General features: G+C 42.9%; 1 protein-coding gene across 4 annotated transcripts in view; it reads right to left on the minus strand.

Annotated features, from left to right (window-relative positions):
* Positions 1–913: 913 nt before the first annotated feature.
* The window catches only part of Arih2 (ariadne RBR E3 ubiquitin protein ligase 2), a 36,522-nt gene continuing 9,958 nt past the window's right edge, over positions 914–27,477 (minus strand). For 2 of the 4 annotated variants that reach the window (XM_090323679.1, XM_090323680.1), the window contains exons 4-16: positions 14,010–14,077; positions 12,617–12,680; positions 10,082–10,232; positions 9,521–9,642; positions 8,645–8,754; positions 7,417–7,534; positions 6,194–6,244; positions 6,081–6,102; positions 4,304–4,455; positions 3,807–3,950; positions 3,055–3,123; positions 1,958–2,041; positions 914–1,452 (exon numbers count right to left, since the gene is read on the minus strand). In XM_090323679.1, the coding sequence (XP_090179805.1) occupies positions 1,381–1,452; positions 1,958–2,041; positions 3,055–3,123; positions 3,807–3,950; positions 4,304–4,455; positions 6,081–6,102; positions 6,194–6,244; positions 7,417–7,534; positions 8,645–8,754; positions 9,521–9,642; positions 10,082–10,232; positions 12,617–12,680; positions 14,010–14,077 (1,227 nt within the window). In that variant the 3' untranslated portion in view covers positions 914–1,380. Of the gene's footprint in view, positions 1,453–1,957; positions 2,098–3,054; positions 3,124–3,806; positions 3,951–4,303; positions 4,456–6,080; positions 6,103–6,193; positions 6,245–7,416; positions 7,535–8,644; positions 8,755–9,520; positions 9,643–10,081; positions 10,233–12,616; positions 12,681–14,009; positions 14,078–20,738; positions 20,786–27,477 lie in introns of all 4 variants that reach the window. The other 2 variants (XM_090323682.1, XR_016533506.1) reach the window with 2 other exon arrangements.

Consider the following 27,477-nt stretch of genomic DNA (forward strand, 5'->3'; position numbering starts at 1 on the left):
TAGGCTCTCCTCCAAGGGGAAGGAGACCCTGTCAAGTATAGGCTGCTCTGCCAGTCAGAGGGGAGGCACTGAAGAAAGCCGAGGAAACCCCAGAGATCACAGATTTGATTTTTCAAAGGCTCACAGGACCAGGTTCAGACAGGAAGGCCCATCAGGCAAGCAATTTGTTGCTCCTTTGCACTTGACTTTGTCCAAGCTGGTCCATTCCTCTGGCCAGCCCCTTTGAGTAGAGGAACTGGGATCACAAAATAAGACTCCCAGACCCTAAAGGTGGGGTCCTCTACCAGCTGTACGCCCCATCCCATTCCAGCTACAAAAAAACATAAAAACAACTTGGGCAACCCTAGCCCTTGAGCCAGGAAGGCCAGAGGGTTATGCTGAACTCTGACTCTTATGTAATGGAGAACAATTATGACTCTAGTCAGAGTTCTACCACTTGAATACTGGCACCAAAGGAGGGAACTCCAAGATAAGCCAATTTCCTTTGGGCCAACAATTCATTTCCAAAGTGGATCTTGTATTTTTCCAAGACAAAAGGAAGCACCTTGCCGGACCCATTTGTCTTTTGACCATTGGAGGACCCTAAAGGCCATTTCTGTTCTTGCTGTGGCTTTAAGCCTCAGCCACTCAGGTAAAAACTTCACTTTCTAATAATAGAGAGGAGTCCTAGGAAGAAAATGTTGGCCTGTATTGTCACCTCGCTGCCCAGATCAAGGTGACTCCATGCTTTACGTAGAATTACACAGGCCACCTCAGTTCCTCACTAGGCACCCCATGTTTTTCTCATAGAACTTCCAGCTCGTGGCCCAAATACTGGAAAGCAGAGACTACGAGGTGCCCCTTGCAGGCCAGGCATTCTGAGGCAAAGGTGGGTGGGCAGCTAATATTACATTCTAAGTAAAATAGAGGATAAAACACTCCAATGCCAATTTATTTCGAAAAAGGGCTCTGTTATCCTATGCTTTGCCTTTGTGTGTGTGCATGTGTGTTTGTGTGTATAATTGTACAGCCTTTGAAAATTATGTAAGTTGTAATGATCTAATACTATGAATAGCCATTCAGAAAACAAAACATTCCCTCCCTCCCAACAATCAATCATCCAGGGGGAATTTAAGTCCTGAAGAAAAAAAAAAGAAAAAGGAGGAGGAAAAAAAAAAAAAGAGGCAAAGTCAACATGACCTCGACCTTGGTAGAAACTAAAAGCAAAAAGATGAGAAAACAAATTGACTGAAGAGGTGCGGTTGCCAGTGTCTCTCAGGAGTCGGGGCTCTGGCCGTCTGTCTCCTGGGGTTGTGAAGAGCAAGAGCCGGCAGCATGCAGCATGGCAGCCGGGAGACCTCACACCTACATCCTCCTCACCCCGGCAGGTTCATGCCCAACTTAGGTGTCATGGAAATCCTTCAGCAGGGTTCTCCTCCGCTGCTCTGCTATGTGCATCTGGTTTTCCAGGTCCTGCACAAAGGATGCAACATAGAGTTGTTGTTGTTGTTGTTGTTGTTTTCTTTTTTGCCAGTCCTGGGGCTTAAACTCAGGGTCTGGGCCCTGTCCCTGAGCTTTCTCAAGGCTAATGCTCTACCATTTGAGCCACAGCACCCCTTGCAGTTTTCAGATGGTTAATTGGAGATAAGAGTCTGATGGAGTTTCATGCCCAGGTTGACTTTGAAGCACGATGCTCAGATTTCAGTCTCCTAAGTAACTAGGGTTACAGGTATGAGCCACCAAGGCCTGGCACTTCTGGCCTTTTCTGTACATGTGGTACATGAAGAATTGAACCCAGGGCTTTATTCATGGGGCTTTGCAAACTAAAGCCACACCCGCCATGCCTGGAGCTCCAGCAGTCAAGATCATTGCCCCTTTCTTCCTACCCTTCTGAGCCCTTAGCTTCCAATGCACGCCATCAACGCCCTGGCAATCGCTGCCACACCAGTGAACCTGCAAGAGGCCAGCAGGTACTTACCCCTCTGTCATAGCTGTCCGCACGCTCCACTTTCCATGACAGGTTTTCGATCTCAGCCTCTAGCTGAGCCTGCTGGTATTCGAACTGTATGGGTAGAGCAGGAGTGTCAAAAGGAGAGGGGGGCTGTAGCCGGGCAGGGCCTGCAGACGGAGGGGTACATGCAGCACCTCAGGCTCGCATGAGCTAGCCACAGTCCTCATTTTGTTTCAGTACACACTATGCAGTCCAAACCAAAGTCTACCAAGGGGATCACATGTACCCTCTACCCCCAAAGAGGGCGGGAATTAAAGCCAAGGAGGAGAAATGCTCTCCTAGAGAGAAATTGATACTGTAAAAGCAAGTTAAACTGGATATTCACTTCTAAGTATTCACTAAATAGTTGCTTTTGCTAGTCCTAGGGCTTGACTCAGGGCCTGAGCACTGTCTGTGGACACTTTTTTGCTCAAGGATAGTGCTCTGCCACTTGAGCCACAGCGCCACTTCCGGCTTTTTTCTGTATATGTGGTACCAAGGAATCAAACCTGGGTCTTCATGCATGCTAGACGAGAACTCTATCACTAGGTTACGCTCCCAACCCCAGCAGTTTTTTTTTTTTCTTTTAAAAAAGCCATTCTGCAAATCAAGAGCCTTTGAAATAAAACCATTTAACAGTAATTATACAGCTAAAGGAGAAAAGGTTTTATGCACAATCCTTTTTTCCCACGAGTTTTTTTTTGTTTTTTTGGTAGGTTGTGGGGCTTGAACTCTGGGCCTGGGTGCTGTCCCTGAGCTCAAGGATACCATCCTACCCCTTGAGCCACTACGCCACTTCCCATTTTATAGTGGTTAATTGGAGATAAGTCTCATGGATGTTAGTGCCAGACCTCACTCTCCTGACTAGCGAGGGTGACAGGCGTGAGCCACTAAACCCGGCCAAGCACAGCTCACTAGTTCATCTGCCTGACCATACAAACCTGGCACACCTGAGACAGACTTTGCAGATATCCAGAATAGAATGAAATTTTACTGTTTGGCAGTTTGGTTTTGATTTTCCCCTCCCCTGATGGTAAGGATATCTCTGAAGCTATAGGAAAAAATAACAGATCACTTTGACTTACCAGCTTCTTTCTGGGGCCAGATTCCATGTAGTATGCGTATGGGTAGGTGTACTGCAGGGTGTAGCGACACTGAAAGTAAGAGATAAGAAAAAGAACTTGTGGCTGTGATGCTAACTGACATGCATTTCAGGTGGCTCATACTTCTTACCCGCACCATGCAAAACGGACATGGGCCTTAAAGAAATGAGAGCAGGGACTGGGAATGTGGCTTAGTGGTAGAGTGCTTGTCTAGCAAGCATGAATCCCTGGGTTTGATTCTCCAGTATCACATACACAGAAAAACCGGAAGTGGCACTGATGCTCAAGTGGTAGAGGGCTAGCCTTGATTAGGAGTACTCAAGGACAGTGCCCAGCACTGAGTTCAAGCCCCAGAACTGAGAAAGAAAAAGAAGAAGACGGAAGAATGTAGGAGAAGGAGGAGGAGGAGGAGGAAGAGGAGGAGGAGGAGGAGGAGGAGGAGGAGAAGAAGAAGAAGAAGAAGAAGAAGAAGGAGGAGGAGGAGGAGGAGGAGGAGGGAGAAGGAGGGAGAAGGAGAGAGAAGGAAGGAGGAAAAAAGGAGGGAGAAGGAGGGAGGGAAAAGGAGGAGGGAGAAGGAGGGAGAAGAAGGAGGAGGAGGAGAAGAAAGCAGCAGCAGCAGCAGCAGACAGGGCTATATAGAATGCCAAATCCCCCCACCCATCAGAGGTGAGACCCTAGAGGTCTACACAGGTCCAGACTTGGGACTGGGGATTCAAGAGAGAGGCGGGTGATACCTTGGCCAAGAGCTTGGCAGCATTCTGTAGGTACTGCCAGTCGATCCAAGTTCCCAGATTGTTCATGACCCTTTCCTGAATCTTCTCATGAATCCGCTGGTATGTCTGTGCCTCTAGTTGCAAGCTTTTATTGTGGTTTTCCCACTACAAGGCAATGATGGAAAGGAGACATAGAGAGCTCTATACCACAGTTTAGGACAGACACCGTGGTTAGCAGGCTATGAGCAAAGATTCCCCCTAATGATGGGAAAAGTCTACTGGTCCTTCACTGTCCTTGAATCCATCATTCAAAGTAACAGGTTCTCCCCATCCGCTGTGGCTGCCCTGTAGAGCTGAAAAGCTGCATGTGTACAGGAAGCACCGGGGCATGTAGGGAGCTCTACTCACTGATGATCATGTCACGGCTGGCTTTGGCTATCAGTTACTCTGGTTATTTCTCTTCAGCTGGCTAATGGGCAGGCTCTACTGGAGATGCAGACATACAAGAGGGCACCTACCCTCTCAAAATAGAACAGGTACTTCTTGAGGGCTTCCCTGGCCTGGGCTTGCTGACTCTGGTTGACAATGTCAGGATTCTCCTTGTACCGACTGCACTCATAGTACTCGCTGCCATGCGTCTTCCAGTCCCCTAGACACATCCAGCAGAAGTCTGCAAAGAACAGAGGATGGGTGAGGTACCCTGCCAAGACAATCCCAGCTTGCTGCTGGTGGCTCACCTCCTGAGATCTGTGGATCATGGTTCAAAGCCAGCAAGGGCACAAAAGTCCATGAGACTCTTATCTCCAATGAACCACCAGAAATCTGGAAGTGGAACCATGGCTGAAACTGGTAGCACACTAGCCTTGAGTTGAAGAGCTTAGGAACAGGGTCTAGGCCCAAAGTTCAAGCCCTACAACCAACACCCCCCCCCCTCCCCGCCACACACAAAAAAGGTCACTAGTCTGCTAAGTCACTGCTATTATGAAAAACAAAAGGTTGTTCAAGGTTGCTCCGGGGCAAAGTGATTGTCTAGCAAGTCCTATGTCCTAGGTTCGATTCCTAGCATTACAAAGGAAAAAGAGGTGGGGGGGAGAGGATTTGGTCAAATAAGGTTCACTTGGTTATCCAGAACACATACATTCTCTACAAATTGCTCTCCTGTTTATGTTTCACCCTTGCAACACTTGTTTATTATTTTAAGGTAGATTTTTACACATGAAGCTGGGAATGGAAATAGACTTTTTCTTTTTTTTATAGGGTAGGAGAAGGGGAAATTCTCTCTCGTGTGTGTGTATACACACACACACACACACACACACACACACACACACACACATGCACGCCTTATGTATGGTGATATACAGTGCTAGAACTGAAGCTTGAACTCAGTACCTGTGTGCTCACTCAGCATTTTTTTCCAATCACAGCTAGAACTCTAGCTCTTGAGCCATAGCTCTAATTCTGGCTCTTTGCTGGTTAATTAGAGAGAAGAGATTCTCAGGTTTATTTGCCTGGGCTAGCCTTGAACCTTGTATTTCAGCTTGCTGAATATCCAGGATTATAGATAGGCATGAGTTACCGATACTATCATTCATCTTTGAACTGTATGAATACCTACTGCACTATCCCCACACACACACACGATAAAAGCCAGGCATCAGTGACTCACCTGTAAGCCTAACTAATCAGAAGGCTGAGATTTGAGAATCAAAGGGAGCCTGGACAGGAAAGTCTGAGAGACTCTAATCTTCAATTAACTACCAGGGGCCAAGAGTGTGGCCTAGTGGTAGAGTGCTTTCCTAGCATGTATGAAGCCCTGTGTTCAATCCCTCAGTAGTACAAACACAGACAAAGCCAGAAGCAACTCAATTGGTAGCAAAAGAAGCTCAAGGACAGTGTCAGGGCCCTGAGTTCAAGCCTCAAGACTGACAAAACATAAATACAAACATAAAAATAACTACCAGCCAGCTAGCGCTGTGGTTCAAAGTGATAGAGTACAATTCTTAAGCACAGACGCTCAGAGATAGTGCCTAAGCCCTGAGTTCAAGCCCCAGGACCAGTACCAATAAACAAACACAAAAACACAAAAGGTTAGGAATTTACTACCTATAGCAAACTATATCCACAGAGTCTTCTCTGAAAGATATCCTGAAGGGAGAAAAGCTAATCCCCTGTGACTTACCTGGCCAAGAAGACTATAAAGCAATCAAAGGCTCTCCTTTTGTTTTGACAGAGCTCTAAAAAAGAACCCACTAAACAAACCATCAGACCACACCCAGCAGGCCCGGGACTTACCATGTTTACATTTGGAGCATTGCTGTCAGAGGGAAACAGAAGAGAACACGTTATGAGCATGCTGACCAAAGGCTCCATGTCACACATGCAAAGGGCACAGGCTCCCGGCTCACCATGTGATTGCAGCCTCCGTTCTTCTCGATGCAAATGTTACACTTGGGACACTGAGGAGACAGAAGGGCGCCGTTAGGCTCACACCCCATCAGGCCGCGGGCTCTAAGACACATTACACAAAGCTCCTGGCACCCTTGCTCAGTAGCTCATCGTATGAGCACTTCTGGGGAAGAACATCCCACTTAAATGTGGCAGGTCGCTGAGGCTGGAAGAGCAAGTCAAGGAAATGAGGTCAGCACGTTTGGCTTTGAACTAATTCAAGCACCAGCTGAGCCCCACTAAGTCTTCCACCATATGTCCCTGCCGTGAAGCCATTCGGATTAAACCCTGGCTGAGTCAGCAGAAAAGCAGTCCTGTTGGGAAAGACCACTGAAAGAACCCAGAGCTGGGCCTGGAACTGTGGCCTAGTGGTAGCGTGCTTGCTTAGTATGTATGAAGCCCTGGGTGCAATTCCTCAGTGCCACATACACAGAAAAAGCCAGAAGTGGTACTGTGGTCAGCTTGCTTAGACTTTGGCGTCTAAAAGGGGGCATGGAAATCAATCCAAATGTTTCTTTCTCTCATTTCCAAAAGGCTGGTCACTCCAGACAGCGATTCAGAGACTATGCAGAATGACATCATGGTCACAGCTGCACTTGACAGGGAACTGACTTGAGTACTGGCACGGGGTACAATGGAAAGCTTCAAAATGAGAACTGGGCAGGTCTAGGCTTGCGTTATAGCATTGTTGGTCATCAGATAGGGATATTAACCATTCTCTTCCCAGAACTAAAGCCAGTAGACAATCAATAGAAGCTAGAAGCCAGTAGATCACTCCTGTAATTCTAGCTACTCAGGAGACTGAAATATGAGGATCACAGTTCAAAGCCAGCCTGGCGACCGAAGTCCTTGAGAAAACTGGAAGTGGGGCTGTGACCTAAATGATAGAGCACTAGCCTTGAGCTGAAGAGCTCAGGGACAGTGGCCAGACCCAAAGTTCAAGTCCCATGATCGACTAAAGAAAAAAAATATCTAGAGACCTCCCCCCAACAATTAGCTTTCTTTTAAAAGGTCAAAATATTTTAGCAAAGTATTAAAATAAATGTACCCAAGGCAGTCTAGCTAAATTGCCACTAACTGTGCCAAGTGTGTGTGAATGCCCAGAGTCCCTGTCTGAGGGCCCTGGAGCTCAGTGTTCTCATTGCCGGTTGCAAATCTCATGGGGTTAAGATATGGTCCTTACATCTTTAGTGTGAGCACTAATGTAGTTGGCCGTTTCTGAGTCATCTGCACACTTTGTGAGCCATTTGCGGATCGTGGCGCAGTCCGTGGGCGCATGATACATCTGACGACACTTGAAACTGAAAATGGGAGAAGAAAAATATTCAACAATAGTTAAGTCAGGGTGTTAATGTTTAAAAATGTTCCTTTTAGGCCAGGAGTTAGGCCTAGTGGTAGAGTGCTTGCCTAGCATGCACCAGGACCTGGGTTCAATTCCTCAGTACCACATACATAGAAAAAGTTGGAAACGGTGCTATGGGTCAAGTGGTAGAGCTCTAGCCTTGTGAAAAGCCAAGGACAGTGCTCAAGCCCTGAGTTCAAGCCAGGACTGGGGAGGGGGGAGGAAAGAAAGTTCCTTTTAAGCCAGCAGATTAAAGCTTATCACACATGCAGAACCACCTGCAAGATTTTATTGAAATGCTATATAAATGTTTTTTCAGCCTGAGGCCTTCTGAGGCTCTTAATATGCCCACATGCAATACTTCTTTCTTTTTTTTTTTCTTTTTGTTGGTTGTGGAGCTTGAACTCAGGACCTGGGTACTATCACTTAGCTCCTTTTGCTCGATGCTGGCACTATGCCACTTTGAGCCATAGCACCACGTCCAGTTTTCTGGTGATTCACTGAATATAAGTCTCATGAACTATCCTGCCCAGGTGGCTTCTAACCATGATCCTCACACCCTCAGCCTCCTGAGTAGCCAGAATTGTAAGCGTGAGCCACCAGTGCCTGGTGGAATATTTCTCTTTAAGTATCTTCCTAAAAAATAATTTTTGTACAAGTCCCTCAACTTTAAAGAACCACCAATTCCTTTGACAAAAGGGACTTGAAACACAAGAAATATATGAGAGATAGATAGAGAGAGAGAGAGAGAGAGAAAACAGGCTAAAAGAAAATCAAAACCTTCAAGTTTGTTGTGTCTTTCAAACATAGTGATGTGTGGAATATCAGGTAGGTAGCCACTTGAGAAAACATAATTGATGGGCCTTAAATAGCATAATCTCCAAGAATCTGTGCCACTTCTTTGTCCCTAGACGAAGAATTGAGCACACACTGTGAGATGCTTGGGCACTAACTTTCCTACTTGGAACAGAATGCTCTTGGGAGACAAGAGACCCCGTCTCTCTCAGCTCTGCCTTCATACAGAAGAGCAGGCGATCTTTGTAAGCTAGGGTGTGAGCCCAAGACTTACCAGAAGACCTCATTGCACCGATTACACTGCACTCGCCGAGCTCTCGGTTCCTGTACCCGGATAACCATGGGGCAGTCTGCACCAGGGCACAGCTGGAGCTGGTAATGACTCTGTGAACACACCAAGGAGAAATAATAAAGAACACTTAACTGCTGCCTCCAAACAGACTTCCTGAGTGCTTAAAACACCTTCTGCTCTTCTAGCTGATAACGTTTATCGAAGGACCATGTGGGGCTGGCAATGTGGCTTAGTGGTAGAGTGTCTGCCTAGCATGGAAGAAGCCTTGGGTTCCATTCCTCAGTGACATATACATAGAAAAAGCAGGAAGCTGTGCTGTGGCTCAAGTGGTACATCACTAACTTTGAACAAAAGAAACTCAGGGACAGAGCCCATGGAATCAGCAAAACTAGATAGGTAGCTCAACAAAGGAAAAGGACTCCAAAAATGATCAAGCTAAGAATACTGGATATGTTTTAAAAGTTGATGCAAAGAGAAATGACCTTTCTTTGTATTAAATCACACCACAATCTGAATGTAATAGCATCTCTTGAGCTATGTCTGACCTGTATTCATCTTCTGGTATATTAGCATAGAATAGTTGCCTGTTGTTAAGTGCCTCTGTATAAAGAAGAACACCTGCTCATTCCATGGAAGAAAACCCCAAGACTCAGAAAGGTAAATGTATGAGTTAATGGACACACAGCAAAGGAGCAACAGATCTAGTATTTACACATACACAGTGGTCTGTCTAACTCCAACGTCTACTGTGTTCTTCAATAACACAAAGTAGCTTTGGCTTTAGAGTAAGCAACAGAGTGACCATCCAATGGAAGGCAGGCCCAGGAAGACAGAGGGCAGAAAAACAGTTGGTCATACCTCCACATAGTCCCTGAAGAGGTAGCGCCTGTATTTGTCTCTCAATTCTTCGTTGGGAAGTAACGGAAACACAAAGTCTTCTGGTGTGCGGAGGGGACAATCCTGAGCCATACAAGAGACTCCTGTTGTACAGAAATGAGCGGAGGCCGATGGTATTATACAAAATGCAACACAAGGGCTAAGAGTTTGGTCTAGCATGCACAAAGACCCAGGTTTGATTCCTCAGTATCACGTACATAGGAAAGCCAGAAGTGGTGCTGTGGCTCAAGCGGCAGAGCTCTAGCCTTGAGGAAAGCCCAAGGACAGTGCTCAGGCCCTGAGTTCAGTTCCTAAGACTAGCAAAAAAAAAAAAAGTTCAGGGTCAGCCAGGTGCTGGTGGCTCAGTTCAAAGCCAGCCAGGGCAGGAAACTGGTGGAGTCTCTTCTGCAATAACCAGAAGTGGAGCTGTGGCTCAAAGTGGTAGGGTGCAAGCCTTAAGCAAAAAAGTTCAGGGATAGCACCTAGGCCAAGTTCAAGCCCCATGACCAAAAACAATTTAAAAAGTCAAGTGTCAAGACTTACCTACACCCACACCATCTTTAACAAGTACTGAGCAGTGCTGCTCCCAGCAGCTGCGGCAAAACTGATGCTGACAAGCCAGAGAGAGGAGGTTTTCCTTCCGGACAAACTGCATACACACTGCGCAGTGGTGAGGAGGATGGGCTGCGGGGACCTGGAGAGAGAGAGGCACAGCCACGTGAACTAAAACAAGAGCCTTGCCAGAGCCGGAAGCAGTGGCTCACGCCTGTCATCCTAGCTACTCAAGAGGCTGAGATATGAGGATCACACTTCAAAGAGTCCATAAGACTTATTTCCAATGAACCGCCAGAAAACCAGAAGTGGTGTTGTGGTTCAAAGTGGTAGAGTACTAGCTGTGGGCTTAAGAGCTCAAGGACAGTGCTTAGGCCCCAAGTTCAAGCCCCATGACCAAAAACAAAAACAAATCTATAAGTCTGAGGAGGGTATAGGGTGCTAGAAGGTGACGGTGAAGCTGCAAGTATATCCGGGCATAACTGAAATGAGTATGCTCTTGAGTGCTAAGAAACTAGGTAGAAAGCATACACCAGGAAAACTGTCTGGGATTCAGAGAGGCAAGTAGAGAGAATAGGAAATGCAAAATTAAAAGTGATTATAAGGGAATGGGAATGTGGCTTAGTGGTATGGTGCTTGCCTGATATGCATGAAGCTCTGGGTTTGATTCCTCAGTATCATAAAAAACAGAAAAAGCTGGAAGTAGCAGTGTGGCTCACAGGGTAGAGAGCTAGCCTTGAGCAAAAGAAGCTAAGGGACGGTGCCTAGGCCCTGAGTTCAAGCCCCAGGACTTGGGGAGGGGGGAGAGGAACAAAACAAAACAAAAAATCCAACAACAAAAACCCCAAGTAATATGTAATGGCAGACTGAAATATTTTTGAGGATTGCCTATGTTCTTTCAAAGTCATTTTAGCATAGCTTCTTTTAGAAGCTCTAGGGTTACTTCTGTATACTGTCTTCATTCCAACACAATTGGCCAACAAGAACTATAAAGTGCTCAGTACTTAGAAGCTGGGTTTTCCTTGCAGTTTTGTCACAGTGGTTTCTGCATCAACATACCTAAATCAAAAATGTCATGGCTCTTACCAAGGAGATATCACATGTAATTAAACTTGGAGAAATTATTTAATGATCTAAGCCCTATTTGGCAATTCTAAGATTGCTTATTATACAGCCCTCATTCAAAATTATTCAATAAATGTTTGTTGATCTCCTAAGTACAAAGGAAATTACTATGTATTATTAAAATAGAATTCCTATGGTAGTCAAGATAAAAACAGGAGCTGGACACCAGTGGCTCACGCCTGCAAACCAAGTTACTCAGGAGGTTGAGATCTGAGGATTATGGTTCAAAGACAACCCAGGCAAAGAAAATCCTAGAGACTTTTATATCTAATAGCCACCAGAAAACAGGATGTGGCACTGCAGATCAAAGTGACAGAGCACTAGACTTAAGCAAAAGAGCTCAGAGTACCTAGACTCTGTGTTCAAGCCCACAACTGACCAAAAAAAAAGAAAAGGGGGAAGGGGAGGATTTTAAAGGAAAGTACTCACAGAAAAATGGGCTTTGTAAAAAAGATGACTTACACATGAATCTTTAAAGGTGTTTTTTTTTTTTGTTTTGTTTTGTTTGACAGTCCTGGGGTTTGAACTCAGGGCCTGAACACTGTCTTTGAGCTTTCTCAAGGCTAGCACTCTACCACCTGAGCCACAGAACCACTTCTGGCTCTTTCTGAGTACATGGTACCAAGAAGTGGAACCCAGGGCTTCATACATGTTAGGCAAGCACTCTACCACTAGGCCAAACTCCCAGACTTTCATTCTTTTTTTTTTTTTTTTGCCAGTCCTGGGCTTGAGCTCAGGGCCTGAGCACTGTCCTTGGACTTTCTCAAGGCTAGAGCTTTACCACTTGAGCCTCAGCACCACTTCCAGCTTTTTTCTATGTATGTAGTACCGAGGAATCGAACCCGGGTCTTCGTGCATGCTAGGCAAGCACTCTACCACTAGGCCAAACTCCCAGCCCCCAGACTTTCATTCTTATAAGCAAAAATGGAGGATAGAGTTAAAGCATTCTAGGCATAAACAGTAGAAAGAGATTTTTTGGGGGGTGAGGGGGGCAAATAGTCCTGGGGCTTGAACTCCAGGTCTGGGCACTGTCCTTGGACAATTTTTGCTCAAGGTTAGTGCTCTGTCACTTCAGCCACAGCACCACTTCTGGCTTTTTCTGAATATGTGGTACCAAAGAATTGAACCCAGGCATTTGTGCATGCTATGAGAGCAGTCTACTACTAGACTATACTCCTGGCCCAAGAGATTTTTTTTTTTTAAATCTCTAATATTGGGACTTGAATCCATTAAGCAAGTGCAATATCCCTAATCTAAAATTTCTAGCTATAATAGAAAAGGCAGATTTATGCCTGCAACAACAAGCATTTGTGGGTATCCTACTCAACAGAATAAAGATGTTTTTCAGTGACACGGTTGAGCCAGAGCATCTGAAGATGTCTGAAGTAGGAGAATACTCACATGTTTTGATGGGTTAGGCTGAACTCGAGCCTCAACGAGCAGTTGAGCAGAATTGGACTTGAATCTACAAAACAAAAAGCAGAAATAAAGCAACTAGAAAGTTAAGACATTTTACCTCTAAACAACAGCATGATAAAACACCATGGGTGTGGTCATTTTGCCAATCCTGGGGCTTGGATTCAGGGCCTGAGCACTGTCCTTGGGCTTTCCCCAAGGCTAGTGCTCTACCACTTGAGCCACAGCACCACTTCCAGCTTTTTCTGTGTATGTGGTACCAAGGAATTGAACCCAGGGCATCATGCATGTTAGGCAAGCACTCTAACAGTAAGCCACAATCCTGGTCTGAAAGTATCTTTATATCTGCCTTTTTATGCCGGCCTCTTCATAGAACTTTTATCTGAATAGGAAGAATTTCTTCTTGGAATTTTTTTAGCTACCAATTGGTCAAGAAAAGTAACTCTTTTTTTTTTTTTTTTTTTGGCCAGTCCTGGGCTTCAGCTCAGGGCCTGAGCAACTGTCCTTGGACTTTCTCAAGGCTAGAGCTCTATCACTTGAGCCTCGGCACCACTTCCGGCTTTTTTTTTTGTATGTATGTGGTACCAAGGAATCGAATCCAGGTCTTCATGCGTGCTAGGCAAGCACTTTAACCACTAGGCCAAACTCCCGACTCCAAGAAAAGTAACTCTTTAGCTGAGTACTGGTAGTACACAAGTTGAGGAGGCCAAGAGCTGGAGGGTTGCAAATCCAGCCCAGCCCAATTAGCAAAAAGCCAGAGTGGAGGCATGGCTCAAGTAGTAGAGCACTAGCTGTGAGCAAGAAAGCTGATCAAGTGTTTTAGTTCAATGCCTTGAGAAAAAAGAAAAGTAACACTGCTTTAGAGGTAATGGGCCAAATCTGCTTTTAAAAATATAGGCAAAACCAATGGAAAATACAAAATCATGCTATATTTGAGTATAGCCTAGACACTGTCCCTGAGCTTTTATGCGCAAAGCTGGTACCCTATCAGTTGAGCCACATATCCACTTCTGGATTTTTAGTGGTTGACTGGAAATACGAGTCTCAGACTTTCCTGTCTAGGCTTCCTTTAAAGCCTTATTCTCAGATCTCAGCCTCCAGAGTAGATATGAGCCACCGCCCCCAGCTTAAGTCTGTGGGACTCTTATCAGAAGAGTATCAGAAGTGATGCTGTGGCTCAAGTGGTAGAGAACTAGCTTTAAGCTTAAAGAGCTCAAACACAGCACCCAGACCCAGAATTCAAGGCTTACAACCGACAATATATATATAATATATATATAATTTATATATTATATATATTAATAAAAATCAGCAGTGGGCGGGCAAACAGAAAAGAGCATTATAAGCAATGTCATTGCCTTTACTCTAGGCACCTTACCTGTCCAATATTTCTGAGACTTGCCAGTGGAAATTAACTAATATAAGTTTTGCAACTGAATGAGATACCTGGAAAAAGAAAATAAAATCAAATTATAAATGTAATTCTTCACAGAGTATTCTAGCGAGAAAAATACATATCATCTACATCTATGCCAGGCCAACTTTGATTTCAAAATTCATTCTAGTTTTCTCTCACATAAGTTCACATTTTACAATCTTAGTGATTTTATTTATTTATTTATTTATTTTATTTATTTGTTTTTTGCTAGTCCTGGCTTGAGCTCAGGGCTTGAGCATTGTCCTTGGACTTTCTCAAGGCTAGCACACTACCACTTGAGTCTCAGCACCACTTCTGGCTTTTTGCTATGTATGTGGGGTACCGAGGAATCGAACCCGGGTCTTTGTGCATGCTAGGCAAGCACTCTACCACTAGGCCAAACTCCCGGCCCCAATCTTAGTGATTTTATGGGTCACTTTATTTTCATTAAATGACCATTCCATGAAAATTCAGAAACTTCCACTGTAAATTTATGCAAAACCACTATTTCTACAATAAATGACAATCTGGCATCCAATTTAAGCAAAGTGTACCTCTACCAGCAATACATCCTTACAAAAATAAAAATTAGGCCGGGAGTTTGGCCTAGTAGTAGAGTGCTTGCCTAGCATGCACGAAGACCCGGGTTCGATTCCTCGGTACCACATACATAGAAAAAAGCCAGAAATGGTGCTGAGGCTCAAGTGGTAGAGCTCTAACCTTGAGAAAGTCCAAGGACAGTGCTCAGGCCCTGAGCTCAAGCCCAGGACTGGCCAAAAAAAATAAAAAAAATAAAAAATAAATAAAAATTAAAATTAAAAGTCCATGAATTCAATTGGGCCACATGTGTTAACAAATAATAATAATAAAAATGCCAGGCACTTGTGGCTCATACCTATAATTCTAGCTATTCAGGAAGCTGAGATCTAAGGATCACGGTTTGAAGCCAACCTGGGCAGGAAAGTCCACGAGATGCTCAGAAAAAGCCAGAAGTGGTTGGGGGGTGAGGGGGGGGGAGGGAAATGGGTACCAAGACATGTGAAAGGGTATCAATGTATGTGAATTAATGCACCTTCTATCTGGCAAATATCATGTAACCCTTTTACTAATTACAATAAAAAAAGGAAAAAAAAAAAAAGCCAGAAGTGGTATTGTGGCTCAAGTAGTGGAACACTAGCTTTAGACATTGCCTAGGATCCAGAGTTCAAGCCCCAGGAACATCAAAAATTAAATTAGTATACATTAGTAGATTAGTTGTACAAGGATAGTACACTGTGGTATTCCTCTTTATTTTTTCCTTTTCTTTTTTGTCAGTCATGGAGCTTAAACTTGGGGTCCGGGTACTATCCTTGAGCTCTTTTTGGTTAAGGCTAGCACTCTAACATTTTGAGCCATAGTACCACTTCTGGTTTTCTGGTAGTTCTTTGGAAATAAGAGTCTCTCTGACTTTCTTGCCTGGGTTGACTCTGAACCATGATCATCAGATCTCAGTCTCCTAGATAGCTAGGATTACAGGCATAAGCCACCAGCACCCAGCCTATTATATTTCTATACACATACACAATGTGGCCCCATCAACCTCACCTCAAGAAGCATCTTGTTATGTAGCCCCAATTGCCCTCAAACTTATAATCTTCCTGCCTAGTCCTCTTTCTGATCAATTATAGGCATGTGGTAACACCACCACCAACCCCCACTGCTTTCTGTCCTGGTTTCTAAATGTCTTAATATTATACAGTGGTCACCAGACTGTAGCAAAGGCACTGGGTTGTTCTGGAAACTCCAGGTATGGCCATGTCTAGCACTCACTGTTCCCCCTATTACCACAGATGGCTTAGGTGGAGCCGAATCAGGCTGCCCTCTGTCAAATCCAGACCCCAGAACTGAATTACCCTCAAAAAGTGGTGACATAATATTATGTCTTTTTTTTTTCCCCCTGCTGGTCTTGGAGCTTGAACTCAGGGCCTGAGCACTGTCCCTGAGTTTCTTTTGCTCAAGGCTAGCATTCTACCACATGAGCCACAGTATCGTTTTTCTGTTTATATGGTATTAAGGAATCAAACCCAGGGCTTTATGCTAGGCAAGCGCTCTACCACAAACCCACACTTTTAGCCCGCACTATCGTGTCTTTAAACCAATGGATTTCCAAAATATAAATTCTGCCATGAAATTCTGGCACTATACTTACTTGAATTCCTCAATCTCAATTGTGCTAACAACACAACAAAATCACATCTACATATAACAAACATGACTTTTTGTTTTGGTCAATCCTGGGGCTTGAACTCAGGGCCTGGGCACTGTCCTTGAGCTTTCTCAAGACTAATGCTTGACCACTTAAGTCACAGCACCACCTGCAGCTTTTTCTGTGTATGTGGTACCAAGGAATTGAACCCAGAACCTTGTGCATACTAGGCAAGCACTCTACCACTAGGCCATACTCCCAGTCTCAACATGATTTCTTGTAGCCAAAAATTTATTGATAAGTACAGGCCTGCTCACCATGAATTTAGACTAACCCAGAGGAGAACTGGCACACAACTATAATCCTAGCTACTCAGGAAACTGAGGACTATGATTCAAAGCCAGCACAGGCAGGAAAGTCTGTGAAACTCTTGATCTCCACTAAACTGCCAACAAAGCCAGAAGTGGAGCTGTAGCTCAATTGGTAGAGCAGTAGACTTGCATAAACAGGTGGTCAGGGACAGAACTCGGGTCTTGAGTTCATGACCCAGGACAGGTATGTGTGTGCGTGCATGCGTGCATGCATGTGTGTGTGTGCGCGCATATGTATTACATATTATAAAACTACATATTATATAAACATATAAATGTACAATATATAAGTAATGAATATACTTATATGTAGATTCATATATATACACATATATATGTATATATATACACATAGATATATATGAATATCCCAGTGGAGTTGAGTTCTAGTGAGGAGAGAGCTATGAATCAAGGGCTAGTACTTTATAAAACTGGCTGAACGATGAGACTTTATTCTCTGACAGCGAAGAATAAACCAATATACTCAAGAGAGCAGGTATATACAAATGTCAGTTGTATGTGCCTCCCAGTAGCCTTTGATAGGAGGTGCTGCTATCCCTGAACCACAGATAAGGGTGAGAGAACTGCCCATATTATGTCCATAAATTCACAGAAGATCAGGTGTGCTTTTCCTTAAGAATCCACTATAAATCTGATGGAATTCTGAGACCATTAATTCAAGTGAAATGTGGCAAGACTAGACCTCACCCATTATGGACAGAAGGACATTTTATGAGAAAACCCTGTTCCAAAATGGCCTTCTGAACACACAGGGATGGGAAGATTTGAGGAGACAGACAATGGTACTTCTAGAAGAATGCATTCTACAAACATTCACCCTAGCCGGGCACTGTGGCTCACACCAGTTGTCCTAGCTACTCAGGAGGTTGAGATATGAGGATCATGGTTCAAAGCCAGCTTGGGCACAAGTCAGAGACTCTTACCTCTGACGAACCACCAGAAAACTGGAAGTGGTATTGTAGTTAAAGTGGTATAGTTTTTTGGTATTTTGGGAGGGGGGGGTTGGGAGGTGGAATCATGGGGCTTGAACTTGGCCTAGGTGCTGTCCCTGAGCTTTTCAACTCAAGGCTACCAGCCCTACTCTGGAGCCAAGCCCCACTTCCCGTTTTTCTAGTGGTTAATTGGAGATAAAGAGTCTCAGGTCCTTTTGTGCCTGGTTGGCTTTGAACCTTGATCCTCAGATCTCAGCCTCCTGAACAGCTGGGATGACAGGTGTGTGCCACCGCACCCAGCTAGTGGTACGGTTTTTCCATGAGGAAATGATGGCTTCCTGGTTAGGATGACGCAGACAAACCTGATGAATGGTACTAAGTTACATCAGAAATCAATTTCAGTACACAGTAAGCTTTTTTAGAAAACAACAGTATTCACACTACTGCTTCTTAATACTCAAGAGAGTTCAGCAATCTATTCCAAATCCATCAAAGCCAACATGCCTACAACAGCACCTTCCAATATTCAATTATGGAGAGGAATAATGGAAAACCCTAACGAAATCTGCAAAACTACTCCTCAAACAAAATAAATGGTCTCAGTTAAGGAAACAACAAAATCCAATACAAAATTTTAGGTAGTTCCGACAAAAAAATCAATTAAAACACATGAAATTTTAAGATTTCAACCCAATACACCCAAAATATTGTTTCAATATGTAACTCAAAAAATATCAATAAACTATTTTCATTCCTATCTCTTTCAAGCTGAGCAATGGTGGCTCATGTCTGTAATCCTAACTACTCAGAGAACAGAGAATTGGAATCCTAGCCTGAGAAATGAGGTTCCAAGCTAGCTAGCCCAGGAAAAAAGTTTGTGAGACTCTTATCTCCAGTTAACCAACAGAAAATAAGAAGCGGGGCTCAAAGTGAGCAAAAGAACTCAAGGACAGTGTACAGGCCCCAAGTTCAAGCTCTATAACCACCACCACCATCACTATCCACAAGTCTCATGACATTTCTGACTGGCTTGGCTCTGGACCTTGATCCTTATACCTAAACTTCCTGAGCAGACATGTCAGTACAGATATGAACCACTAGTGTCTGGTGAACATGTGTTCTTCATACACACACACACGCACACACGCGCACGCACACACACACACACACACACGCACACGCACACGGCACAGTCTAAAAAAAGAATCCCAAGAAAAATCATGGCAGACTTTATTAATAGTGAATAATAATAGGTAAGGAAATGTAAAGAATCCAGAACACTGAAAGCAATCTTCAAAGAGAAAATAAAAGTTGGAAGACATACCCACTGGACTTCAAGACTTACAGTAATCATGAAACTGGAATAAACAGAAGACATTATGTTGGAAACGAACTTTATGACTTGGGGGAGGAAAAGTAGAAGAAAAATGGGGGAGGGGGTAACAATGTTTGAGAAGAAATGTACTTGTTACCTTATGCCTATAATCCTAGCTACTGCTGAAATTTGAGGATCAGTTGAAAACTAAAGGGTGAATAGCAAATAAATACTAGAAGGAATCATTAAATAATCATTGAGTAAAGCAAATTACAGCTACAAGACAACACTTTTTCTTATGAGAATGATTATAATCCAAAAGACTGACAATCCCAAACTAAACTAAACTGTTAACAAGGATCTAAAAATGGGAGCCCTTATAGAATGATAGTGAGCAAGTAATGGTTTTTAAATGGTTTTCTTAAAATGTTAAAAACACTTGCCATGTGACCTACCAATTCTACTCCTAGATATCTATCCAGAGAAAATGAAAACAAATATTCACATTAAGCCCTGCTCAGGTTAATCATAGCAATTTTATTTCATAGTAGTAAAAAACTGGAAACAACTGATGAATGGGTACATAAAGTGTGGTAAAATCATTAGCATCAAAATGAATAGACTACTGAGAAATGGGAAGGACGTGGAAATGATCTGGATAAAGCTCAAAAAACTTTAATAGGAGGAGGACTCAAGCATCAAAGGATTCCTCTTTCATATAAATGGAAATTTCAGGAAAGGCAAAGTTAATAGATAGATGAAGACTAGTTGCTATAGGGGCTAAAAGTGAGAATTGACTGCAGACAGACACAGGACAATTTTCCGGGTGGTAGAAATGTTTCAAAACTGGATTTACTACATACAATAGGTAATGATACATTTTAAAATGAACTTAATTAAGAGAGGGGTGCCAGCAGCTTACACCTGTCTATAATCCTAGCTACTCAGGAGACAAGAACTGAGGATCACAATTCAAAACCAGCTTGGGCAGTAAAGAGACTCTCAACTCCAACTAAATACCAAATAGTTAAGGGAAAGGTGCGGCTCAAGAAGCTGAGCACCATTCTTAACTGCATAAGATATGGGACAGAGTCCAGGCCCTGAGTTTAAGTCCCAGTAACAACAGACAAGATAATGGTGATTTGCTAACTGAATACACAATAATAGAAATTACTGAATACACACTAACAGAAATTAATATGTATTTTCTCTCTCCACTAGATTCCTAAGCAGGAAGCAGACTGTAGTGAAATCATTTTTTTTCCCTCAAATCACAAGTAGCAAATCCATCTGTAATTTGCTTTAAATGATAACCATAGATCTCTAGTTTTCACCAAACCTCTCTCTCTTTTACAAAAGCACTCAGACAAATCTCTATCAAAATTTTATTCATTATTGGGACCAACATTTGACCCCCTCTGTCCACAAAGAGCCAGGAAGCGAATTCCTGATACTGCATGGAGGGAAACCATAAAATGTATTTTGACATTCAAGACGCTTTCTAATACAAAGCCAATTATCTAGCTTTAGGACAAGTGTATTGAAGAGTTTCCAGAAAATTAAGTTCTGACAACCTAGATCAACACTAACAGCATATGTTTATTATTCAAAATAATGCAAAGGATATACAAATTTATATAAAGCTCAAGGTGCTGAATAGCTCTTATTCCTGACAAAAGTTTCCCAAGAAAATCCATGAACATATAAATTAGCTGCCTCATCTTTTTTTGGTTTCCTACAGCTGGTTCAAGCTGTCCAACCCTCAGGACACGTTCATACAACTTGCAAAGCGATTTTTTTTTTCTTCCCCAAAAAGGATAAATCCAGCAGCCCACCAAAACTGTCACCAGCCCTTCCCACACTTACCAGTGCCATAGGGAGGGATGCAGCCGATGGCAGTGAGTATCAACGGCCTGAAAAAATACAGGTGGTAGTTTCAATTTTTATTTCGAATTCTTACTTGCCAACTGCCTGAACTCTTTTTTTAAAGGCTAAATGAATGGATCTTCATGACTGGGTTAAGCCACTTCATGTTTCAATGACATTTGTTAATCTAGGAGCCATTCACTTAAAAAAAAAAAAAAAAAAGATAAAGAAAAGGAATAAAAACGATGGGCCAGTTTTCTAGCCTGGAATATAGCAAGGGACATGAGATAGGAAAAACTGGCGTAAAGAGATTTGAGATGAATGGATTTGGTCTAGGGGATTGAGGGAATGTGGAAGATTTAAAAAAAAAAAGGTACTAAGAATAATTTTTTAAAGAGACAAGATTAAGGCACAGGAGTAGGTACATTCCAGCCTAGAATGGGGCAAAATCAGTAAAGGCGAGGGCAGTAGCAGTAGGGATGTTCCGGTAGACAATGTGAATGTAGACAATGATCACCCCCAAAGTCTAATTACACATCTATATATTCTTAGCCTCTAAAATGGTGAAGGAGAAGGGGGGTGACTCTAACAATTAAAGCACCCATATGTCACACATACTTTCAAAATGTGACTCCTAAAATATGATCACTAAATGTGAAAGATTTCTAACTAGTCAAGATAATTTCTTCCTAATTGCCACAGCTTCTGGATCATGAAAATTAAAGAAGATCTCGAACATGTCACTTAATAAGATTATGAATACAGTATTACAAAAATACGACAGCCATTCCTTGCCAATTTTTTTCATCTCAAACATCTACAAAAGAAAATAATAAAAACCATGTACCTAGCTTCAACATCACCTGTAACCAGGTCCACTGTGCTTCTAATTCCAATCCTGCTCATACCCTTGAGATTATTGTGAAGCAAATGCCAGACAGCACATTTTTCTCAGTGTGCATTTATAATTGAACCCCCTCTGGGAAGAACTTGAGACAAAAAGACCATTTAAAGCACCATGTAAAGTTCTAGTTTATTTTCTACAGGATGCCAACATAGACCATTTCTACAAACTCAGGTCATGTCCAGTAACTACAACAGAAAGGAAATGGGAGTGAATGCACTACACAAGGTAGGATTAATTCAAGCTGAGTCTCCAATTCCTGTGCCCACAGGGCCATCTTGCGCAAAAAGATGCTTTTAATCATTTTCTTCTAGCTAGGCCTAAAAGAGGGAAGATCATATACTAACTAGACAGTACCCTAGATCACTTTCTTCCTCAGATGGTTTAAGACAACTCTGGGTCAGCATATCTTAACAACAAAGCCAATAAGAAAACCCTCTTTTAATAAATTTTCTGCTTGTAATCCTAGCTACTCAGGAGGCTGAGATCTGAGGATCTCAGTTTGAAGCTAGTCCAAGTAGGAAAGTCTATGAGACTCTTATCTCCAATTAACCACAAAAAAAAAGCCAGAAGTGGGGCTGTGGCTCAAGTGGTAGAATACAATCCTTGAGCATAAGCAGCTCAAGTACAGCACCCAAGCTCAGTGTTCAACCCCTAGGCCTGGTAACTCCCCCACCCCTAAAAAAAAAAAAGGGTGGTGGTGGTGGTGAGGGGTAGGGAAAAGGGACAGAAAATAATGGCAGAAAAAAAAAATTTAACTTCCTATAAGGTAAAGGCCCTATTATCCCTTTTCTTAGCTTCTAAGAAATTCAGGGAGGGGCCGGGAGTTTGGCCTAGTGGTTAAAGTGCTTGCCTAGCATGCATGAAGACCCAGGTTCGATTCCTCGGTACCACATACATAGAAAAAAGCCAGAAGTGGTGCTGAGGCTCAAGTGGTAGAGCTCTAGCCTTGAGAAAGTCCAAGGACAGTGTTCAGGCCCTGAGCTCAAGCCCAGGACTGGCAAAAAAAAAAAAGGCATATACCATCCTAAGGTTAAAAAAAAAAAAAAAAGAAATTCAGGGAATACTTGTCTCCTTGGGAAACAACTCAACCTATACCAATTATCAATGCACAAAGAAAATTAAATGGCTCATAAAATGCATTTTGATGAAAAGGACACAATACATTATCACCTCATTCCTGCCCACCACCACCCCATTCCGGTCATCAGTTTAGGTTTTCGTTGCCACCAAAATCACATGGCCATAACTATATTAGACTTTCAAGAGGAAACATTCTCATTATTCAAATTATACATATACAATGTAACATATATAACTACATAAGTTTCTTTACTGGTTACTTTGACAACTTTTAGATAGTAACTTACAGAACCAGAATTATGTCCACCAACCTTGAGCCACTCACACACTGTTCATATACTAGGAAAAATATATTATTCACCACTAACTAATTATACTCCTGCCCCCACACAAATGGCTTTTCTTGGATGACAGTACTTTGTATGTGTGCCACTAGGGGTGGTAGCTTTCTTTCATAAAAATTCTACCTTATATGTAATATAGATATAGGAGGATTGAACTCAGGGCTTTGTGCTTGCAAGGCAGAAGCTTTACCATTTGAGTTACTCCTCCCCTGTCTCCTTTCCCATAGATTACTATTTATTTAGCCAGTCCTGAGGCTTGAACTCAGGGCCTGGGCACTGTCATTGAGCTTTCTCAAGGCTAGTGCTTTACCACATGAACCACAGCACCATTTACAGGTTTTTCTGTGTATGTGGTGCTAATTGAAACCCAGGGCTTCATGCATGCTAGGCAAGCACTCTATCATTAGGCCATACTCCTGGCCCAATTTTTTTTTTTTTTTTTGCCAGTCCTGGGCTTGAGCTCAGGGCCTGAGCACTGTCCTTGGACTTTCTCAAGGCTAGAGCTCTACCACTTGAACTTCAGCACCATTTCTGGCTTTTTTCTATGTATGTGGTACCGAGGAATCGAACCCGGGTGTTCGGGCATGCTAGGCAAGCACTCTACCACTAGGCCAAACTCCCCGCCCAGAGGATTTTTTTTTTTTTTTTTGCCAGTCCTGCCAATTATTTTTTTTTTTTCCAGTCCTGGGCTTGAACTCAGGGCCTGAGCACTGTCCTTGGACTTTCTCAAGGCTAGAGCTCTTCCACTTGAGCCTCAGCACCATTTCTGGCTTTAGTTTCTATGCATGTGGTGCCGAGGAATCGAACCCGGGTCTTCATGCATGCTAGGCAAGCACTTTAACCACTAGGCCAAACTCCCGGCCCGTGCCAATTATTTTTTAAGATAGGGTTTCACTACATGCTCAGGTCAGCTTGGGCTACATGTACTTTCTGTGCCATTATGTCCAGCCATTGTGCTCTGGTACTAGCTGGGATAACCAGTTCACACCTGCCATTGTTAAGATGGAAATCTCACAACTTCTTTAATTTTTTTTTTTTTTGCTCTGCTTATTTGAGACAGGATTTCATTATGTAGTCTATGCTGGCCTTGACCTCACAATCCCTGTGTTGAATCCTCCTGAATGCTAGGTTGACAAGTGTGGACTGCCAGGCCTCATGCCTGACCCCCTGCCCTTTATTTTGAGAAGTAGGCTGTGTCCTAAGAGTTTGCCATTACAAGTTGAATATCCCCTATCCAAAATGTTTTCAGATTTGAGTTGTGAGGATGCAGGAACATTTACATAGACTGCCACTTGAGTATTCCAACACCCCAAAAGGCTCAGATTTCAGTTTGTTTGTTTTTTTTCTGTTGGTTGTGGATCTTGAACTCTGGGCTTAGGTGCTATCCCTAAACTCTTCAGCTCATGGCTAGGGCTCTACCATTTTGGGTCACAGCACCAGTTCTGGTTTTCTGGCAGTCAGTTGGATATGAGTCTCATCGACTTTTGTGCCGGGGCTGGCTGAACCGTTATCCTCACAACTCAAGCCTCCTGAGTAGCTAGGATTATAGCTGTAAACCACCTGCATCTGGCTTAGATTTCAAATTTCTGAGTGAGGGATGATATTTAGGTTGTTTCCAGTTGGGAACCAGTGCAACTAAATCGGCTACAGATATATGAATACCAAAACAAGCAAACAGGCAAAAAACAAACAGGAAAACAGTCAGAGTACAGCCAATTATCTTGAAGAAGACAGTGTTAATAACTTTACAAGAAAAGATTTGGCATGCTTTACTATGGTTATCATAAAACTCAAAACCTTTAAAACTTGTAGTTGCTGACTGCAGGTACCATTTATTGTCTATTCACTTTTAAGGCAGTAAGAACTCCTACAATAATCAAAGAATTCTGAAGTTATTTATATCAAAAAAAGCAGTCCTCTCTCCTTACTTCAGTAATCTGACTCATTTCACCACTTTCTAAATGCTTTCACATACTTTCATATATTATAAAAGGTCTTAAGTCTGGCTCATGAAGATTCTGTTTTACTACCACTGTTTTAAGTTCAGGAACTGACAAAAGTAATTTTGAGAAGCATTACAGGCTAGAAACTATACATCTATTACAGCATTTCTACTTACAAGCAGGCTGGCTTCATAGAATGTCCTTTGACAAAAATATTCTCAGTTTAAAAATGACATATAGAAGTCAAATTTCAGAATTAAGTTCACAATTTTTGCATTTATTGACCTGAACTCTGACAATTATCAATAACAAGCAATCCTTACTAAGAACATAAATAGCATTTTTGCTAGGTGCTAATATGCAAAGAAAAATTGTAGAACTTCACCTGAAAGAGTTCATACCCTGGAATACCAAATACTACTTTGTGATTCTTGTAAAAGCACCCCAAGAAACACAAGAAAAATAGTACAGAGGCAAAAGTGACACAAGGGGATGAGGGAGGGTTTTATGAAAGAAGAGAATCAGGAGTCAATCTTTAGTTTCCAGATTGGTAAATGTCAGTGACAATAATTAAGATAGAAAAATCAGGAGCCTGATGAGGCGTCCCCATGACTGGCAAAAAAAAAAAAAAGTAGCAGAATGCTTGCCTTGAACAAGAAGTTAAGAGACAGTGCCTCACAATTGACAAAAAGAAAAGAACAGGGTTTGGAGTGTGGCCTAGTGGTAGAGTACTTGCCTAGGATGCATGAAGCCCTGGGTTTGATTCCTCAGTACCACATACACAGAAACGGCCATAAGTGGCCATGGTGGCTCATGAGCAAAACAAAAGCTGAGGGACATTGCCCAGGCTGAATTCAAGACCCACAACCAAAAAGAAATAAAAATAAAATCAAAGCTGGGCACAGTAGCTCACTCGTGTAATCCTCACTACCCAGGAGGCTGAGATCTGAGGATCATGACGCAACGCCAGCCTGGGCACTGAAGTCCCTGAGACTTTATCAACAATTAATTACTAGAAAACTAGAAGTGGGGCTCTGTGGCTCCACGGGTAGGGTGGTAGCCTTGAGCTGAAGAGCTCAGGGACAGTGCTCAGGCCCAGAGTTCAAGCTCTACAACTGACAAAAAAATAAATAAATAAATAAAAATTAAAGTTAAAAAAATAAAATCAAGGAAGACATTTCAGGAGAAGTAAAATGAGAGGCTTACCAATTATTCAACCTGCCACCATTTTCAAATCTTCCCTACAGTGCTTCCTTCTTTTGTGCAGACAACTCTTTAGCCTTTCAGATTTTTTCCTGGAGCCAAGACAAAGTTAAAGGGGGTCCTCAATAACATGGACCCCCTCAAATTCACTACTAAGCATTTCAGTAATTGTCAGCCAGAGAACAAGACCAAACATTACAGTCAACCAGAAATGTAGAAATAGACACGTTCTCTTTCCCTATAGTCTTTCCCAGTCCCTATTCAAATTAATTCTGCTGTTACTTTTCTGTGGGTGGAACCCATGAGAAGGGCACCAGACTCCAACAAGAAATCCCAATACATGACCCAATATCATCAAGGGGCACCCATCTATAAATACAGACTCAGACCCTTCATTGTGACTCTTCCCTTATAACCTTGAGGGCAATCTTGAGAATGCACTTTGAAGGAACAGGAAACATGAAGCAGAGGCTGGGAATGTGGCCTACTGGTAGAGTACCTGCCTAGCATAAATGAAGCCCTGGGTTTGATTCCTTGGTACACAAAAAAAGGCAAAGTGTGCAGTGGCTCAAGTGGTAGAGTGCCAGCCTTGAGCAAAAGAAGCTCAGGGACAGTGCCCAGGCCCTGAATTCAAGCCCCAGGACCGGCAAAAAATAAACAAACATGAAATTATTTCCATTGTTCCACTCTTGCCCCACCTCTACCACGACTAAGCAACTGATGGACCAAGTACTGCAGATGCCTTATTATTATCAAATTTAATGCAATGAAAGAGGTATTGTTATTTTACAGATCAAGAAATTAAAGCTTCTAAGTTGGGTGCTGGTGGCTCACGCCTGTAATCCTAGCTACTCAGGAGGCTGAAATCTGAGGATTACGGTTCTAAGCCAACCTGGGCACAAAAATCTGTGACTTTTTTTTTGGTCAGTCATGGGGCCTGGGCGCTGTCCCTGAGCTCTTCAGCTCAAGGTTACTGCCCTAACCCTTGAGCTATATCCCCATTTCCCATTTTCTAGTGGTTCATTAGAGATAAGATTCTCACTGTCCGGGCCGGGAGTTTGGCCTAGTGGTAGAGTGCTTGCCTAGCACGCACAAAGACCCGGGTTCGATTCCTCGGTACCACATACTCAGAAAAAGCTGGAAGTAGCGCTGAGGCTCAAGTGGTAGAGCTCTAGCCTTGAGAAAAATCCAAGGACAGTGCTCAGGCCCTGAGCTTAAGCCCAGGACTGGCAAAAAAAAAAAAAAAAAAAAAAAAAGATTCT

The sequence above is a fragment of the Megascapheus bottae genome, chromosome 32 (genome assembly GCF_031878675.1).
Source record: "Megascapheus bottae isolate mThoBot1 chromosome 32, mThoBot2.hap1, whole genome shotgun sequence".
In the NCBI taxonomy this organism is placed as follows: Eukaryota; Metazoa; Chordata; class Mammalia; order Rodentia; family Geomyidae; genus Megascapheus; species Megascapheus bottae.